The sequence below is a fragment of the Pelophylax lessonae genome, assembly GCF_965119305.1.
Source record: "Pelophylax lessonae genome assembly, chromosome: 4".
Taxonomy (NCBI): domain Eukaryota; kingdom Metazoa; phylum Chordata; class Amphibia; order Anura; family Ranidae; genus Pelophylax; species Pelophylax lessonae.
This window is the reverse complement of record NC_138771.1, coordinates 102,958,559-102,977,865: the sequence shown is the minus strand read 5'-3', so window position 1 is coordinate 102,977,865 and position 19,307 is coordinate 102,958,559. Positions and strand designations below refer to the sequence as shown.

At 44.9% G+C, this 19,307-nt stretch overlaps 1 protein-coding gene across 1 annotated transcript in view; it reads left to right on the top strand.

Annotated features, from left to right (window-relative positions):
- Positions 1–19,307, top strand: part of SLTM (SAFB like transcription modulator) — a 111,106-nt gene that overhangs the window by 62,471 nt on the left and 29,328 nt on the right. Inside the window, exons 14-15 of the mRNA XM_082257053.1 lie at positions 2,308–2,462; positions 16,815–16,995. Coding sequence (XP_082113179.1) covers positions 2,308–2,462; positions 16,815–16,995 — 336 coding nt within the window. The remainder of the gene's footprint in view (positions 1–2,307; positions 2,463–16,814; positions 16,996–19,307) is intronic.

Sequence of the window (19,307 nt, the reverse complement as noted above, 5' to 3'; positions counted from 1 at the left end):
ACTATGGTGCTGCAGTTCTGTCCTGTCCAGTAACTGCATGGGAACGAAGCCTTGAACCAGGTTTTAGCCTCCAAAACCCTGTAAATAACACTGCCGTGGTTTCTTATTTGGAAGACCATTTAGTTTCCCTACGCCTGACAAAGCTTAACATGGAGTCCCATTTTTTTAAATTGAACTTGGTCACCGTTATACTCTGTGCCACTTGTCAAACACAAGATCTGCGGGGCAAATCTGGCCCTCCAGGCTATTTCGTGTGGCCCTCCCACCTCTCCTGCAGCTGTGGAACCCACCTTATGCAGCTGTGGAGAAGCTCAGTCTCTAAGCAGTCAGCAGCGAGGACAGTACTTCTGCAGATCCTGTCACTTTCTGTGCAGCCACAGCACCCCTTTGTCTCTGCTTTCCCTCGTCTCAGCATTCAGCTGACTCCAGCCCTCCATTGGTCCTCCTCCACACCCTGCTCTTTTTGCTTTCCCAGCTTCTTCCTAGCAGCATCACAAGGTAAGAGATGTGCACTGTGATGCATGGAAGGGTCGGGACTCTCTACTTCTGATGGTCAGGGGGGCTCTTGATAGCTGATGTAAGGGGTGGGATGCTCACAACATGTAGACTTGCAGATACAACCGGCCCCTTTGAGGGCAATCATAATGCTCATGTGGCCCACAATAAAATTGAGTTTGACACCCCTGCTCTATGCCATGTGTTTTTTTTTTCCACATAAACAGGAGCTCATCAGATGCAAAAAAAAAAAACATACTTTCCTGCGTTTACTGGGGCTTCCACTTGTTTTCTTCATCCAGAATTGCCCTTGCCAGCCCAAGAAACCCCTAAACTTAAACATCCAAAAACACCTGAAAAATGCCTAAAATTTATTCTCCCCGAAATTATCAGTAAAATGCTGTGCTCAGGTGTGAATGCAAGTCTAAAATTGTGACCGATCGGTGTTTAATTTGCTGTATGGGAGGTTAGAAGGGAGATTTGGGGTCTATAAAAGGCCCAGATCTCTCCCTAGGAGGACCTGTCGCAGCCCATGCTGTCACAAAGGATGTTGCTCATCCCTTGTGATAGCAATATAGTTGATCCAAAAAAAGTTTTGTATAAAATAAATAATGAATTTAAAGTGCCCCCGTCCCACCATGCTTGCGCGCAAATGCCCACACATATGTTACTCCTGCACGCATATGTAAACGGTGATTGCACCACACATGCGGTATTGTAGAGAACGTCGGAGCGAGTGCAATAATTCTAGCACCTGACCTCCTGTGCAACTCTACTGGTAATCTGTAAAGGCGTTTAAAGTGGCGCCTATGAAGAATTTTAAGCACTGTAGTTTGCCACCATTCCACGGGCAGATGCAATTTTAAACCGTGATATGTTGGTTATCTAGTTTTATTCTGCGTAACATCTTTTTCATTATACAAAAAAGTTGGGCAACTTTAGTTCTTTAGTGTTCTTTCTTTTTAATTCATGAAAGTTTTTTTTGTGTTTTCCCAAAAACAGTTGCGTTTGAAAAATCGGTGCGCAAACACGATGTGACATAAAATATTGAAACACCCGTCCTATTCTATAGGTCCTCGGCGCAAAAAAATAAAGTTTTGGGTTTCCAACTAATTTTCTACCAAAAGATTTTTACATGTAGGAGCAGTGTCAAAATTGGCCCGGGTGGGATGTGGTTAAAACAAGTGCGGGAATCAAACAAAACAAACCATTATACTCTTCTAGATTGCTGCAGCACCGATCTGAACTGCAGTTGTCCCCATTCCAGTTCTACACCTAGAACTGAGCACAGACCGGTGACTGTCGGTATCCTGCTCTTTGCCCCACCCCTCCAGTGCTCAATGGAGCACTGGGCTGTGCAGGGGGCAGAAGCGGCTGGTTCACGCTCTCAGCAGCGCAATGAAAGGCTGAGCCGGATGTCGGTCAGGCATATGGGTGCATTCCAGCATTATCAGGATCCCTGTGGGGCCTGGACTGGCTCTGTGACATCAGTCAACAGCAGGCTTTAGCTCTATCGGCTGTATCTGCCAGGGCATAATGAAGAGCCTTGACCATACATCTCCTCCTTTTAATGTTTTAACTGGCTTGTTCTGTTCATTCACCATGCCATATAGTTATGGGGAAGAGCGAAACCCACCAGAACTATCTTCTAATATATAACCAATCAAAAACACATTGACAACCTGTTGATTGATGACTTAAAATATATGTACTAGGTTAGTATGTCATTTTAAAGTTTGTTTTATTGTAATTTATGAAGGCTGTGTTAATCGTTTTGTTTTTAAAACTTTCATGTATGTTTTTGTTTTTTAGATGAGAAATCGAGAGCGTTTTTTTCAGAACAAAATGAAGTTCAGAGACAAAAAAGACATCTTGACTTTTGAAAAAATGAAAGCACAAAGGCTTAGAGAAAATGTTGAACGTTTGCAACGATTGCAGAGATACCACAGAGCTGTAGAACTGCGAAGGTAATTTAGGTATTTTGTTGTATTGAAAGGCTTTAATGTTTTAATTCCGTCTTTGTATTTTTTTTTTTTTTTTCGTTATAAGGCTGCTTTCACTTTGGGTGCTTTTCAAGCGTTAGTGTTCCCTTTTTTTTTTTTCCAAGGTCACGTGACACAAATCTGCTTCAAGAACCATCTTGAGGTGCTTTTTGAAGCATTTTTTGGGCGCTTTTGAGGCGCTTCTCATTCATTTCAATGAAGAGGGGCGTTTTCAAGTTGGTCCCAAAAAAAAAAAAAGCACCTCAGTGTGAAAGGGCTCTTAAAGTAGACCTAAACCCAGAAAGCTGAGATTTTTCTATGCTATGGGGAACTGTTTATAAATGTCAGCCATTCTTATGGAGCACCCTGAAAATATACCTTTTTGTCTTCAAGTATAATTAACCACTTGCCTACAGTGCACTTTCACCCCCTTCCTGCACAGGCCAATTTTCAGCTTTCAGCGCTCTCATACTTTGAATAACAATTGCGAGATCATGCTACACTACCCATATGGAATTTTTATCGTTTTTTTTTTCCCCCACACAAATAGAGCTTTCTTTCGTGGTATTTAATCACCACTGGGTTTTTTTTTTTCTTACAAAAAAAGAAGAGACAATTCTGAATTTTCTTTATTTTCTGTGAGTAAATTTTGAAAATAATTTTTCTCCTTCACTGATGTTCGCTGATGGGCACTGATGAGGTGGCACTGTTTAGGAGGTACTAATATGCCGCACTGATAGGCGGCACTGACGGGCAGCACCATCAGTGACCACAGTGCTGCCAGTCAGTGCCTAGATGAACAGGCACTGACTGGAAGCACTATGGGCACTGATTGGTACTTGATTTCACATTTGTGTTATCAGGGCACTAATCAGTGCCCTGTTTACATGTCTTTGTCTCCCCTATGAGGAGGAGCCGCTGATCGGCTCTCCTCGCCTCACACTCTGACAGTGGGTCCTTCCTGGATTTGTCCTTGAGGCCTAGTCTCCCAATTCTGGGTCCCTGTATGCCTTATGGTGTCGTGCGGGGCCACCATTTTGTTGTAGCCTGTGTATGCCATGATAGTGGAGCCCTATGGGCTGCAATTTCACGAGTGTGAGCCCTCCTTATCCCCTGGTGTTGATTCCTTGATCATTTAGCTTCCTGATCGCCACATGTGTAGCACAGATTCTCCTGGTGGCGCCCGTGTCGGTGGGTTGTGAGTCTGGTGGGATTCTCTCCCTCTCTGCTGAGGATCGCTCTGTGCCTTGTGCTTGGTGACCAGGTGGTGCTGCCAGTGCGGTGGGGGTTGTTTCTTAGCAAAACATTTTGTGGGGTCCCCCTGGTGACTCATATGGAGTCTTTGGAGCATATTTCCCCCACCTGATTCCCCTCTGGGGCTGCGGGGTCCTGTGGGTCCCAACCAACCATCCATGCACTGACGGCTGTTCTGGGGTTCCTTGTGTCCTGGGTGGAGGTGGCTTGTGGGCATCCTACTAGCAAAAAGCGCCCCCCAGCCTTCCCCTGCTTCATCAGATCCTGAATCTGATTCAGCCGCCGAGGACGTGGGTCACTCTTCTGGGTCTGCTACCACGGGCCTGGACTTCTCTGATAGTGGGGATAATTCCTCAACGTCTGCAACCATGCTTGAAATGGCACTGGTGGATGCACTGATTGTATCTGTGCGTGAGACCTTGAAGGAGGATGCAGCTGAAGCTGCGACAGATGCGCTGGTATACTCTGGCACTCGCAAGCCATCCAGAGCTGCAAAAGTGTTTGATTTCCCTGCCTATTTTGATAGAAATGTCACTAGATCGGGGATGACCAAACCGTCCCCCGTGGAGTTCCTAAGCACTTTACTAGGCATTACGCTTACAGGGAGTCCCTTCTTATGAAGTGGAAATTCCCACTGGTGGTGGATCCCCCCGGTTTCCAGATTAAACAAGGCAACCATGATTCCGGTTGAAGAGTCCCTGGCATTTAACCACCTCCCTACCGGCCAATGTATATATACGTCCTGCGTTTAGACCTAAATACCGGTGTTATGGCAGCAGATAGCTGCCATAACCCTGGTATTTTTTTAAACTGCAGGCAATCGGCTTTCCGATAAGGGTGGTCCCAGCGGCGGATTTGCTGCGGGATCACCCTTCCCGGATGGTGGAAGAGGTGACCCCCCTCCCGCCGCGTCCCGGTCCTTTTCCCCGCTTACCAGACCCGCCGGCAGCGGGGAAAACTATTGGGTCCCAGATCCTCATAGACAGGATGTCGAGTGAGGGCAAGCTTGCCCTCACTCGACTCTATGGTCTTGGAGGTCCGGAGCTACTGCAAACGTCATTGCCTAGCAACCAGCTTAAAGGTCCCCCCCTTTTTTTTTTTTATTTTTTTTTTTATCTATTAGTGTACTTGTGAGATCTGAGGACTTTTTGTCCCCAGATCTCACAAAAGGGGTCCTGTCGTGTCTATTTCTGCTGTGGGAGAGGAGCATTATCAGTTTGTGGCAATACCCTTTTGTCCTGCCTCTGCTCCTCGAGTCTTCACAAAAGTTTTGGCTCTGGTGCTAGCCTTGCTATGCCAATGGGGGATCGGGGTGCTGGGCTACTTGGACGATCTCCTTCTACGAGAGGGGAGAACCTGAAGATCACAAAACCAACTCTGCGGGAGTTTGGCTGAAATCTGAACTTTCAGACGTCTGCCCACAAAGCTGGACTATTGGGCCTGACTCTGGACTCGGCCGTAGCCAGAGTGCTAATTCTTCTGGACAAACTCAAGAAATTGCAGGCGGTTCCGTTTGCACATTTCCATACAGGAGGGAGGGAGATTCTGACCAAGTGGGACAAGACTGCAGTCTCTGGACAATCAGATCCGGTTGAGTCGGGGGACAAAGGAGTCCCTGATATAGTGGCTTCACTCTCAGATGCTTAGGCTGGTAAAATTCTTCCTCCCCTTGTATTGGACAGTGGTCACCAAGGATGCAGGCCTGTCTGGCTGGGGAGTCTTCCTCGGCAAGCATTCTGCTCAGGGGATGAGAGTCCAGACTGATCAATGTCCTGGAACTCCGAGCGATCAGACGGTCTGGATCATTGGACGGATCGTCTTCAGGGTTGTCCAGTGCACATTCATTCAGACAATGCCATGGCCGTGGCTTATGTCAATCACCAGGGAGGGCACAAAAAGTGTTCTGGAGGCAGCCGGCATTCTAAGGTGGGCAGAACGGTGCGTTCCAGCCCTGTCTGCTGTACACATTCCCGGGATGTAAAATTAGTTGGCGCATTACCTCAGTCGGCAGGCATTGGATCACGGATAGTGGTCCCTTCATCCGCAAGGGTTTCATCAACTGTTTCTCTGGTGGGGCACCCCCCGAGATTCATCTGGCGTCTCGCGCTCAACAAAGGTTGGTGGACACTACAGACTCGCTTGTTGCCCTGTGGGGTCAATATCGTTTAATCTACACCCTATTGTCTAAAGTCTCCTACGCTGGATCAATACAGAAAGGATTCTAGCCATCTTAGTGACCCCGGACTGGCCTCGCCCAGCTTGGTATGTTGATCCATTGCGGCTGGTCACTGACGTTCCTTGGAAGCTTCCTCTTAGGAGAAAGATCTGCTGTTGAAAGGACCAATTTTCCATCCTGCTTTACAGTCGCTGGCTTTGATGGCTTGGCTGTTGAACGCCAGGTGTTGGTTGATTGGTTGATGGGTTTATCTGAGTCAGCGATTCCGATTTGTTCCAAGCTAGAAAATCTACTTCAAGGAAGAGCTACCATTGTACGTGGAAGACTTACACTGCGTAGTGTGGATCTCTCCTTCTCGTTTCTCGGATCTTACCCTTTCAGAAATTGGCCTGAAGTACCATCAAGGGCCCGGTGTCTGCTTTGGCGGTCTTCCTCCAATGATCTTTTGGCTACACACTCCCTGGTGCATACCTTTCTTCAGTATGTTTGGCATTTGGTTCCTTCAGTGCGGGCTTCGTTGCCTGCTTGGGATCTTAGAAAAAATAAATAGTCGGTACAGGGCTATGCCGAACCAGCCCAGAATCCCTTCCCCAATACTAAATTCATATAAGAAACAACCATACATGTCCCTGGGGAATTTGAATGGATGGGCTGGAGATAGTCAGTATAGTAGAAAAAATGTATAGAAAAAGTATATAAAATTTAATATTTATTAGTTGTGTTAAAATCCAACAAGTGACATACAATGAATAAAATTGAAAATAAATGACATTCCATATACATATCCTAGTAGGGATAACACATTAGGGGTTCACGAGGCAGGTGAGTGTGTCCTCCAACATGTTTCGGAATTTTTTCACAATTCCTTCTTCAGGGAAAATACATACAGACAACCGTGCTCCCACCACTTGTATATCTAGAGAAATGTATAAAGTACAAATGACATTATCTTGAACAAGTACATATGCAGAAAGGCACAATATATCTCGTCATCTATAGGGAAATCCCCATAATCCCATAGGGGTAGAGGATACCCATAGTAGACCTGTATAGGTATATATCTCCTCTAGTGTATCTAAGCCAATGTCCTTTTCCATTTTTTAGAAAGACAAACTAATATCTGTAAGGATATCAACTTACCCACAAGGGGAAACGTCCTTCTAGTTGTGTCTTTTATAGAGAGGGCACTGAGGAGATAGCCATTTGTATGATATAGGGGTACCACACATTCATACAGTCCGACTGTGTTGCATCATAATGTTACCCGAGTCTGTATAACATGCAGACTCAAGGGGATATGGATCCCTTCGCAGTCTGTTAGTGTTAGTGTTCCCACCGTCAGCTTCCTCTATTACCCACTGACCGTATCCGCACAGTGGTCACGAGGAGCGCATGGGGAGGGATGGGTCCACACCTATCAAGGATGCACAGATAGGGGAAGTTTAGCCATTTCGAATCATTCATCATGTGTTAAATGGGATAAAGGTTAGGAAAGAGGAGTAAGTGTCAATGACCTGCTTACCTAGCCAGGAATCCAGTGCGGAATAACAGCAACAGGTATCTCTGTAATGACCCAAAGATAATGAGCCATATTGAGCTAGGAGCATTTATATGCTCCATCTGTGAATACTTACCTAATTGGGGGAGTACCCAAGCGGGTGGTGAGAGGAGAGTGGAAAGAGGGTGGGTGGTTCCATTGTATCTGTCCCCATTCAATGGATTCTGGCCATATCCTTTTACTTCATCCCAGCTGATTGCGCATCATCCCCTCCTCCGTGAACCCTGAGTGGGAAAGGAGACCAGGGGGGAAGAAGGCGTGAATGCAACATCTGGATTGCGCTCCCCCGGTCTAAGCAGCGCTGGAGGCCGCCGCGTACTGATGACGCAACGGCGCCCGGCGTCACATGACTGCCGGCACGGACGTGAGCAGCTTCCGCGAGAGGATGGATGAATCTCGCGAGGGGGTGTGAGTGAGGGACTCGTAGCGTCAATTGAATCCCTACTAGGATATGTATATGGAATGTCATTTATTTTCAATTTTATTCATTGTATGTCACTTGTTGGATTTTAACACAACTAATAAATGTTAAATTTTATATACTTTTTCTATACATTTTTTCTACTATACTATCTCCAGCCCATACTGCTTGGGATCTTAGTTTGGCGTTTTCAGCACTACAGAAGCCTCCCTTTGAAAATATTCAGGACATTCCCCTGCTTACGCTGTCCCAGTAGGTGGCCTTTTAAGTAGCTATCAACTCCGCACGCAGGGTTTTGGAACTGGTGGCTTTATCCTGTCGTTAACCCCTACCTGGTGATTCACGGGGATAAGATGGTTCTTCGCCCCTGTCCGTCATTCCTTCCTAAGGTGGTCTCTGACTGTCATTTGAAGACATTGTGTTGCCTTCCGTATGTCCCAGGCCTAAAAATCCGAAGGAAATTGCATTGCATGCCTTGGATGTTGTCTGGTCAATTAAGGTGTACCTGGCAGCTACGGAATCTTTTCAGGAAGTCAGACTTTCTATTTGTGCTCACGGACTGATCCTCAAAGGGTTGTCTGCTTCCTCTGCGACCATTTCCAGATGGATCAGACAGACGGTGGTTCAGGTCTATTCCGTCAGGGATCAGATTCCTCCTTTCCCTGTCAAGGGGCGCTCTACTGGAGTGCTTGGTGCCTCCTGGGCTTTCCGTCATCAGGCATCAGTGATGCAGGTTTGCAAGGTGGCCACCTGGTCATCGCTGCACACTTTTACTAAGTTTTTTATAAAGTGGATTTGTTGGTCTCTGCGGATGCTTCCTTTAGCTGCAAGGTTTTGCTGGCTGCTGTTTAGAGGACCTGATCCTCTTTAAGGGTGTTTTGTTTTTTCAGGTGGGCTCCAGTTGTTTTGGTTGAGCCCCTGTTCCCTGGTTGGCTAATGTTTAGCCTTGGGAATTTTTTGCAGTTTTCCTACCCCTCATGTTTGACACTGCTTTGGGACGTTCCAATGGTCAACAATGACAGGCGCTGTGTCCGTCAATGAACAAAAGCGAAAATGGGATTTCTTGTCTTGCCGTAAAATCATTGTTTTGATCATGGCCGAACACAGCACCCATCCCTCTGTGGAGTTAGAATTCTCCAAACACTGCTTGTAACAAAACTGATTGGATATAGAAGGGAGAGGGAGCATACCCCCTGGGACTGCCCATAGGTGTAGCGAAAACATTTTTTTCTTTCTAGTGTCCTACTCGAGTAGGGGGCAGTATAACCCAATGGTCAAGAATAACAAAAGCTGTTCCTCAATGACCTTTAGAGAAATGGGTTTTACGGTAAGTCAAAAATCCAAAATTTTTCCATTCTCCCTAGTTCTCAACTTTAATAAAAACCAAGGCTTAAAAGGTGTTTTTTTTTTCTTTTTTTTTTTTTTTTGCCAGCCCTGACCTACCAAGCCTTCCCAAAAGCATCTTCACTATCTAGGGGCACCCCTACTCAGAGTGGTTGGCATTGGCGCTACTCTGAATCCAAGACATCCCAAACCTCTGGGTCCAATTGTCTGTCCTCTCCAGGCCTCAACCTTAAAGCCAAAGTATAAAACGTGTTTTTTTTTTTTATTGAAGCCCTGACCTATCAGGCCTTCCCAGAAGCCATCTTCACAATGAATGGCATGCCCCCACTTCTTTGAATGGAGGGGTTTTCTGTTAGCTTTTGTGTCACTCTGGATCCAAGAAATCCCAATCCTTTGGGTCCAATCTGTCATTTCAAAGAGGTACAAATATGCCAGACTCGGCCCATCCTTGCATTTTACCTTCCAGTCTTCCAGATTCATTCCAAAGGAAGGCAGATTTATTGACTGATTGCATAACCTACTGGCACAAGGGTTGGTTATTCCAGTTCCTTAGAACCAATTTCAGGTTTCTTTTCAAACCTATTTGTAGTCCCAAACTAAATGGGTGCATTTGCCTTATATTGACATTGAAATTTTTTGTTTCCAAAAATGAATTTTGGAATCAAGATCCAATCATTGCTTCTCTGACATGGGTATTTTTTGCACCAGTAGACATATAAGATGCTTATCTCTGTATTTCCATATATATATCTATTACACCAACACATTTGCATTTTGCTGTAGAACACCAGCACTGCCATTCAGGCTCTCCTCTGTACCTTGAGTTTATACGGGTGCTTACCCTTCTGCGAACACAAAGCATTCATGTTGCATATTACCAGGATGACCTTCATCCAAACAAAGCTCCTCCTGGTATGCTGGGTCTCCAATCCTGCCTTAGAGTTGGTAGTCATTCCTTCACAGGACTTGGAACATAGTAACAGATGCTTAACACGCTGGGATGAAGTTTACTACTCCCTGACTGCCTAGGGGACATATTTCCTACAGGGGCCAAACCTCTCCATCAATATTCTGAAACTAAGAGTCATTGTGTTTATAACATTAGACCTCTGTTCCACAAGGTTATCTAGTCAGCGTACAGTTGAACAATGCCACAACAGTGGGCTCCATATATCAAGGGAGCACCAGAACATTGGCACTATTCTGTTGGACAGAATCTTCAATTTCATCTCTTTTGGCTTTACACATTCCTGGACTTGAGAGTTGTCAGGCGGACTTCCTGATAAAATGGTCTGTGCACCCAATATATTTCCCCCCCCCCCCCCCCCCCACAATCTCTAAGGTGGGGAAAACCTAGATGTGGACATATCGGCATCTAAGTTCTACAACAAATATATAACTAGTTGGTGACCAAGACTAGAGATCCTAGCTATTTGCATTAGATGCTCTGGTGATTCTGTGGACTTAATTCTAGCTGGTTCATACCTTCCCTATAAGATATTCTCTTTACTGCTGTGCAGGATAGAGTAGGAAAGGGTCCTGGTGATTCTTATCTAGTCAATTTGCCCTAAAAACTTGGTACACAGACATACTAGGATGTCTGAGGACAAGCCTGGACCTTTCTGTTCCAAGTCGTCCTCCCCTGTTCTTCTCAGTCACTGGCTGTACTGGCTAGGTTGCCTGAAAAGAAAAGAGAATCTGACTGTTATTTCCACCTTAATCGGAGCAAGGAAATCCAACTGGCCCAAAAGTTGCTTTTGCCCATAGAAGGCTTTTTTTTGCATGGTGGGAGTTCAGACTAGAGTTACAGGTTTCTGGCTTATGCATCCTCTTCAAGAAACATCCTGCACTGCAAACCCTACAAAAGAGAGGAGAACTCGCTGCTCTAGGTGATTCAAGAAGCCTGATGACACACCGGTGCATGCCTCGGTGGATAATTAATCATAGCAGAAATGGCTGCACTCCAGGTGTGATCAAAATTCAGGTGTATTGGCTGAATATCCCAATGTGACAAATGTCACATTGGGATGTTCAGCCAATAAACCTGAATTTTGATCACACCTGGAGTGCAGCCATTTCTTCTATGATTGATTCACTGCAAACCCTAATCAAGTCTTATTTGCATGGAGTTGCCCATATAATTTCCCCTATTTGACGACCTGTGCCTTCTTGGGATCTCAACTTGCTGATCTCTGCTCTTTAGAGACTCCTCCTGTTTAATTAGAGAAATTCCTTTGGCATACTTATTTTAAAGTTGCCTTCTTTGTTGCCATCATGTCTGTTATCTGATTTCTTGTTGGAGCCCCCTTTCCTGTTTTGCACAAAGACTAGGTGGTTTTCAGACCAGAACCTTTTTACCAAATTAGTCTCTTTCCACCTGAATGAGGATATTGTCCTCCTTTCTGTGTCTTACCTCCAAACCACAAGGAAATTGCCTTTTAATTTGTTTGGATGTATTTAGGGTTGTCAATCTACTAGGAAGCTAGCCACAGACTTTTTTTTTTTTTTTTTCAACAAGAGTTTTTCCCTTCTACTTCGATCTCTGTTGGGTAGATCAGACAACTCATTTAAGGCCTACTCCCCTAAGAAAAAGGTTCCTTCCTTTACCATCAGAACCCACTCTGCAAGGGTTGTTGGTATCTCCTGGGCTTTACAGCATCAAGCCTTTGTGTCCCAGATGTTCCACTGTTTACATGTTTTACTACAAGCATTGCTAGGTAGACGTTCAGATTTTAGCTGATGCAAGCTTCAGTCTCAAGGCGCTTCAAGTTATGAGTATTTTGTTTGGGTTCTTTAAACCCTTATCTGAGTATTTTGTTTGGGTTCTTTAAACCCTTGTTTCGTGTGGCCCTGTTGGCAGTTCTGTGTTTTACTCTGTTTATGGCCACACCTTAGTTTTTTTTTTTTACATGTCCCATGATCTATCAAAACAAGTCCCATATCCACTGAAGAAAGGGTTTTTTGATCTCTATAGCCCTATGTATAGTCGGGTTTGCCGTCGTCCCTGGTTGAATATTGTGTCAGTTTTTGGTACCACTGAAAACAGGAGTTTTGACAAGTATTCCTTTATTTTTTTTCTGAGTGAGCCAAATTCTTCATTGAATGCATTTCCTTTCAGACACTGCAGCTCTTAATGGGAGGGTTTTGCTAACAGAGGCAGGTCTGTCAATCCAAAAAGGTGTGGGCCTCCTGCTGATTGACATGCTGCAGGCTTATGAATTAGCGGTGACGATGCTTATACCCTGTGGTCTCTGCACTTGACTATTTTTTTTTTTTTTCTGGAACACCAAAATGCACCATGTGCTCAAAATGAATAGTGCTGCATCACTCCAATGCATCGATTACTGCGACACAAAGTGTAGTGTTCGACTTTTTTTTTTTTTTTTCGTCCAGGGTTGGGTCCCTTTCCCTTAGCTCTGCTGCGGAAAGCCCTACCCATTCTAGTTCGGTCTTTTTTCCACTGACTTCAGTAAGAAATTCTTCGCTGCACTGCATAAGCTCCTCTATAAATAGCAGCTGTCTGAATCGGCATTTATTCAGCAGTAGCTCAAGAATGAAATTCTGCCAGACTTCACTGAAATGGGTGTGAGGGGCTAACTTTGTTCACATCACTGAATACCTTTTTTAGATTTCCCATCGCCATAGTAAATTTTAAGTCTGAGGGACAGAGTGCTGACCTCTTTCACTGCCGTTCAGCCTAGTTGAAGTACCACCTCATTGCTGCTCCTAAAATACCTCTTGGATCTCAAGTCGGTTTCTACTGCCTACTTAGTGACCTTGTCACCTTCAGCTACCTAGGTCTACTCCAGCTGCTTGGGTTTGTGAGTAGCTGAGGTGTTGCCTTACATTGGCCCCCGTTTGCATTACTGCTACGTGGAAACTCTTGTTGCTATGGGTGAGCTCAGTCCAATCTTCATAGAGGTTCTGAGGTTTTTACTTGGTATTGCCAGATGGATCAGACGCTTGTTGTTCAGAATCAGAGACTCCTGCTCTAATAGGATGTTCAGAAGTCTTCCTTTGCTCCATTGGATGAGGCAGAGTTCTTCCCCATGTCCACAGGGACTTGATGTTCACTCGGACTTTTTAGTTGTGCTCAGTTACTGCGATGCTCTGCCTAAGCGCCGTTTGCACCATCTCTTGCAGAGTATCTTATACTCCAGAACCTTAAACTATGCCTGTCATTCCTGTCACCATCTTTGACTTGGATTCCAAGTCCCAATAGTTATTACCAGAAAAGTGTACTAAAGCCAGCCATAGATGGTTTGATTCCCTGCTGAACCGGTCAAGATTCAACCCATGTATGGGCCGGCTGATTGTACGCAAGTTGACCAAGCGATCAACTTGCCTACAACCAGCCTGTCAGATTATTCATGAGACTCCTGCTATAGCCACTAGCAAAAATCACTGTTCTCCTGGCTTGGATGTCTCCCCCGGCTGGGAGAACACGGATTATTGCTAGCGGCTATAGCAGAAGTCTCATGAAGAAATCTGACAGGCTGGTTGTACCCAAGTAGATCAATGGGTTAATGTGGGTACAATCAGCCTGGCCATGCGTGGTTTGAATTTTGGCTGGTTCAACAAGGACACAAACACCATGTCTCCATGGGAGGGATTCCCCCATCAACACTGACTGCTCCATCTATGGCCAGCTTTATTCTAGAGAAGAAAAAAACTTTACCATATTGATAAGCGCTCACAGAAAATCTGAACTAAAATCTTCAAATCAAAGTAGCTACTGTACAATCCAGACTGGATAATGTAGACTAAACTAGGGGCCAGTTTATTGCCCTTAATACTTGGGGGAGGTGGCAGACTGGCCAGTGGGAGTAGAAAATGGTTTCGGTGGAAGGACTAAGTGCTTCATGGATAGGGATGTAACGATATCAAAATCTCACGGTACGATACATTTTCGATATTGACCTCACGGTACGATATTTATTGCGATATTGTGGAAAAGCTAAAAGCTGAATGTAAAAACATTTTCTAGGCTAATGGGAAAGGGATTATGAAACAAACAGCATGGGTGGCTGGGCACTGCCACTGTGGATAAGTACCAAAGGAAAATAAATGTTTAAAAAATGTTTGGTTGGTGGAGAATGGGGAGTAGCAATTTTTATAGTATTTTTAAGATCATACCTTGGCACATCTGTAGTACGATGTATACAACCAACCTACTACATCAAACCTGACATTTACAAAGATCAATATGCTGTTTAACTTTCCAGCAAGTTACAATTTCAGCCAATTTACTTCTGTTTGTTAATTAAGAGCCAGGCATTCCCTTGATCAATACCAGACCAGACCCTTTTTCCTAGATGCTGTTCTGATATTATTAAGCTCTTCCTGCTCAGCCTGGAATCCCTTTTAAAGGTGAATGCCCCAGAAGGGACTGGTGATCATGTGTGATCCCACTGACTACAGGCCATTAGTCTTGTTGCTGTGCTGAGAGCGCGCTCACAGTTCTTGGTCATCTGCTGCCCAGCAATGCATGTGTGCTCACTGTGCTGGCCTTGAGTGGCGTCGGTTTTTTTTTTTTCATTTAATTTCGAGTCTTTCTTTTACACATAAACTGACTCACCGGCGGTCCGGTGTCACTGTCTTCCTCTTGCCGACTTGCCATGGTGCTGTCAGCCTGTCACGCTGTGGTCACGGTGCCTGCCTGGAAGGAAGCTGCTCCGACTCCGCCGCTCTCGTGCGCTGGCTCCGCCTCCGCTCCACAAGCCCGCCCACTCACACTGCTCCAAACCAACTGGCAGCCGCTCGCCTCGGCTCGGCCAGTAGCAGTGCAGCATAGAGGTGAGTGACCGCAGACAGCAGGAGCCGACAAGACACAGAGAGAGACACAGAGACGGCGGCCAGACACCGTGCACCCACCACGACGATATCGGGCCATGTGAACAACCGCGATACCGCGATAGCGGTAATATCGTTACATCCCTATTCATGGATGGTGTCCGTGAGAATAGTGCCTCATTGATGTCAGTGGGAGGAATAGTGCCTCTTATCCGTATGAGAAATGGTGTTTTAAGGGCCGAATGAAGGCAAGCCAAGGGTCACCGTTTGGAGAAAACTACTGTAGACGAAACTGCACTTTAAGACTGAGGAATCTAACTGTACAAACAACTGAAACAAAGGGCACCAACAGCATTTGCACCCTTTGTTTCATTTGTATTTATGAAGAGACTGTTTTTGAGGCCCTTGAGTCTTGTGCTGTTTCAGATTTACAGGGACTTGTCAGACAATGTGTTTTTATCCTGCATCTGGAAGAAGCTGTGTTCTAGGCCTTGGGTCTATTAGGGCCCTTAGACTTGCAAAAGACCTTTCCTCTAGATCTGTTTTGAGAGCCAGATTTTCTTCTATAGACAAGGAAGTCCTTTGCATGACTTACTGTTTTTTTTCACCACATACTGTGGTGTCTGTACTAGAGACTCAAGTTTGGCTCCCCAAACAGGTGGCTCCCTATTTGGGGGACCCGGCTTTGTGTCAGTTTTTTAGTCTCAGATATGTAATGCAGTTCCTTCTGCTCCAGGAAGTAGGAGTCCTTTCGGAGATGGAACAAGAAATTTGGTCCTTATGTTGGCTGCCACAATGATTACTATAGGCCACATGGTCTACCCTAAAGGCTATGTTCTGGAATCTGGTGCTTCCCTACTGGCAGTCTTTGCACTTGGGGAGTGAGGTTTGCACACCTGGGTGCTGTTCATCTCCTGCATGTGTCGTTTCTTTTCGCGGTTTTGGTACGAATGCTTCATTGGACTTCAAAATGGGCCAGAAGATTTTAAGAACCATGTTCTATGCTTAAGGTATGGCTGGTCCTGCACAGTTCTCCTGCCAAGTCCCAGAGACACTACTTGGGTGTTTGAAAGTGGATTATATGTTTATTATTTGCTTTTGTTTCTCTTTCATTAGTCTGGGTTTGGCTCTCCCTAACCAGATAGTTGGGTTTGTTTACCTTTTTTGGTGAGTTAAAGGTTTCCCAGCCTCTCATTTGTTCAATGTTTTTTTGGGGAGTTAATCCCGCATGCTGTTCTCCACTGTGTCCTAGTTTTGAGCATGAAGTTTATCCTCTGGCTAGTTGCTCACAGCTACCCCTTATGAGGGGCTTTCACCTACCCAGATTTTTTTTTTTTTTTTTTTTGTCAGTCAGTGACTGTTGCCTATTCTTCAGTTGGGATGCTTCTAAATTCCTGTATTCTCCAATAGATGAAAAGAAAACATGCTTATACTTGCCGTAAAATCTTTTTCTTTGAGTTCATTGACAGCCACAGGTCTTGCCCCTTATGTTTTTTATTTTATTTATTTTTTTTAATTCTCTCATTGCTGCTCTTAGGGGGAGGTTGTATGAAGGTTGGCTTATGGCTGCTTACCAATGGCCAACTGTAGGCAGCAGTATAACTTTACTACATGTGTTCTTTAGTCCCTCAGTGCGACTTTAGGAAGTAGATTTTACAGTACAAAAGTCTCCATTTTCTGAGGAGGAAAAAGATAATTTGAGGGTGCCATTTTTTTCCTTTTTGATGAAACCTCAAATGTTAAACATATACCCACCCACCCCCCCCTTTTTTTTTTTTTTTTTTTTGTAAGACGCAGAGAAATGGCAGAGAGGGAGCGACGGGAAAGGGAGCGTGTAAGAATAATGCGAGAGCGTGAAGAGCTTGACCACCTACAAAGGGAGCGTGAAAGACTTGAAATAGAAAGACAGAAGCTGGAACGTGAGCGAATGGAGCGAGAGCGTCTGGAAAGAGAGCGCATTAGAATTGAGCAGGTAAGTGGATTTCTCCAACAGGGTTTAATAGTTTTGATGCTTGATTTAAAAATACATAAATTAAAATTAACTTTGGACACATTCAAGCATACGTGTTCATAAACTCTCAAAAGATTGCAAAGTTGTATTGTACAAAACAGCAGTAGATTACAAATGGGCAATTGCAGCTTCCAACTACATAGAGCTCACTGAAGAGAACATACAGCCCCACCTAGTGGCTAAAAACTGAAATGATTGTGCCAATAGAGCATTAACCACTTACGGTCCTCCCACCGTGTATTTGTTGGTACTTTGACATTAACCGCTTCACCACTAGGCCTATTTCGGACACTTTGTTTACAAGTTAAAATCAGTATTTTTTCCTAGAAAACTACTTGGTACCCCCAAACATTATATATATTTTTTTAGCAAAGACTCTGGAGAATAAAATGGCGGTCATTGCAATATTTTTTGTCACGCGGTATTTGCGCAGCGGTCTTTAAAACGCCATTTTTTTGGGAAAAATTACATTTCACTGCATTTAAAAAATACTAAACAGTAAAGTTAGCCCATTTTTATTATATATTGTGAAAGATGATGTCACGCCTAGTAAATAGATACCCAACATGTTACGGTTTAAAATTGCCCCCCCCCCCCCCCCCCCCCCCGTGGGATGGCGACAAACTACGGTCAATAGAGATCTCAATAGGCGACACTTTAAATTTATTTAACGGTTACCAGTTTAGAGTTAGAGTGTAGCTCTTTTTTTAAAATTATTGCTCACGCTCTGGCGATCACGGCGATACCTCACATGTGTGGTTTGAACAGCCATTTCATTCGCGGCTCGACTTCCGTATACGTTTTTTTTTGTGCGCGAGCTAACGGTGACCGGGGCGGCTAAATTTTTTTTTTTCCCATTTATTTTATTTATTTTTTTAACTTTATTACAGTTTTTAAAAAAAAAAAAAAAATCTGATCACTTTTATTGCTGTCACAAGCAAAGTAAACATCCCTTGTGACAGCAATATGTAGTGACAGGTACACTTTATGGAGGGATCGAGGGTCTAAAAGACCCTAGACCCCTCCACTACACTTCCCTGTATGCAAAACGCCGAAAACGGCGTTTTTGCATACATCCGTTTTTCAAATTTGCCGCCGTTTTGCAGCACACTAACCCGGAAGTGACGTCATGGATGCCGCCTCCGTGTTACGTCATCGGAGACCCGATCGATGCCGTTTCCGGAATTCATCCGGACTCCATCCAGCCAGGGGACGCGGCGGCTGGGTGCTCGGGGCTCCCGGTGGGTCGGGAGCCCCGGTAAAAGCCGCGGGAGGGGGGGGACGTCCCCTCCCGCCCCCGGGTAACGATTGAGCGGCTCCCGAGCCGCATCGATCGGTACGGACGGAAAGCCGACCGTCGGCTTCTAACAACGGTACCGGGATGATGCCTCTAGCTAGAGGCATCATCCCGGTATACCCCCGCAAAGTTTTGGACGTCATATGACGTCCGCCCAGGGGGAAGTGGTTAAATACCGGGGTTATGGCAGTAGATAACTGCCATAACCCTGATGTTTTTTTTTAAACAGCGGGTGGTCCGCTTTATCATAAGGGTGGTCCCAGCGGCAGATTTGCCATGATATCGCCTTTGAGTGACAGGAGTTGTGCCCCTCCCGACGCTTCCTGGTAGATTTCCCCGCCTGCCGAACCCGTCGGTATTGGGGAAAACGATCCGGTCCGCTGTCCCCTCAGACAGCAAGTCAGACTCTATGGCTTTGGAGGACCAGAGCGACGTCATACGTCGCTTCCTAGCAACCAATTTAAAGAGCTGATATTTTTTCATTGTGGAAAAATATATATATTCTTTTTGTGTAGATGTAAGATCTTAGATCTTTTTGACACCATGTCTCACATTAAAGAGGCCCTATCATGCTTATTTCTATTACAAGGGATGTTTACATTCCTTCTAATAGGAATAAAAGTGATCCAAAAACTTTTGTAAAGTGTAAAAATAGGAGGGAAAAAAAAAATGTAAGCACCTATTAGCGCACAGAAGCAAATGCATATGCACGTCGCGCCCACTTGAGTAAACCGCACTCAAACCACACATGTGAGGTATTGCCGCGATCGTTGGAGCGAGAGCAATAATTTGAGCCTCTGGCCTCCTCTGTAACTGTAAACTATAGAAAACTTTAAAGAGTCGCCTGAGGGGAGTTTTAAGTACCAATGTTTGTCGCCATTCCACGAGCGTGGGCAATTTTGAAGTATGACATGTTTGCTATCTGTTTACTTGGCGTAACATTATCTTTCACATTATTAAAAACATTGGGCTAACT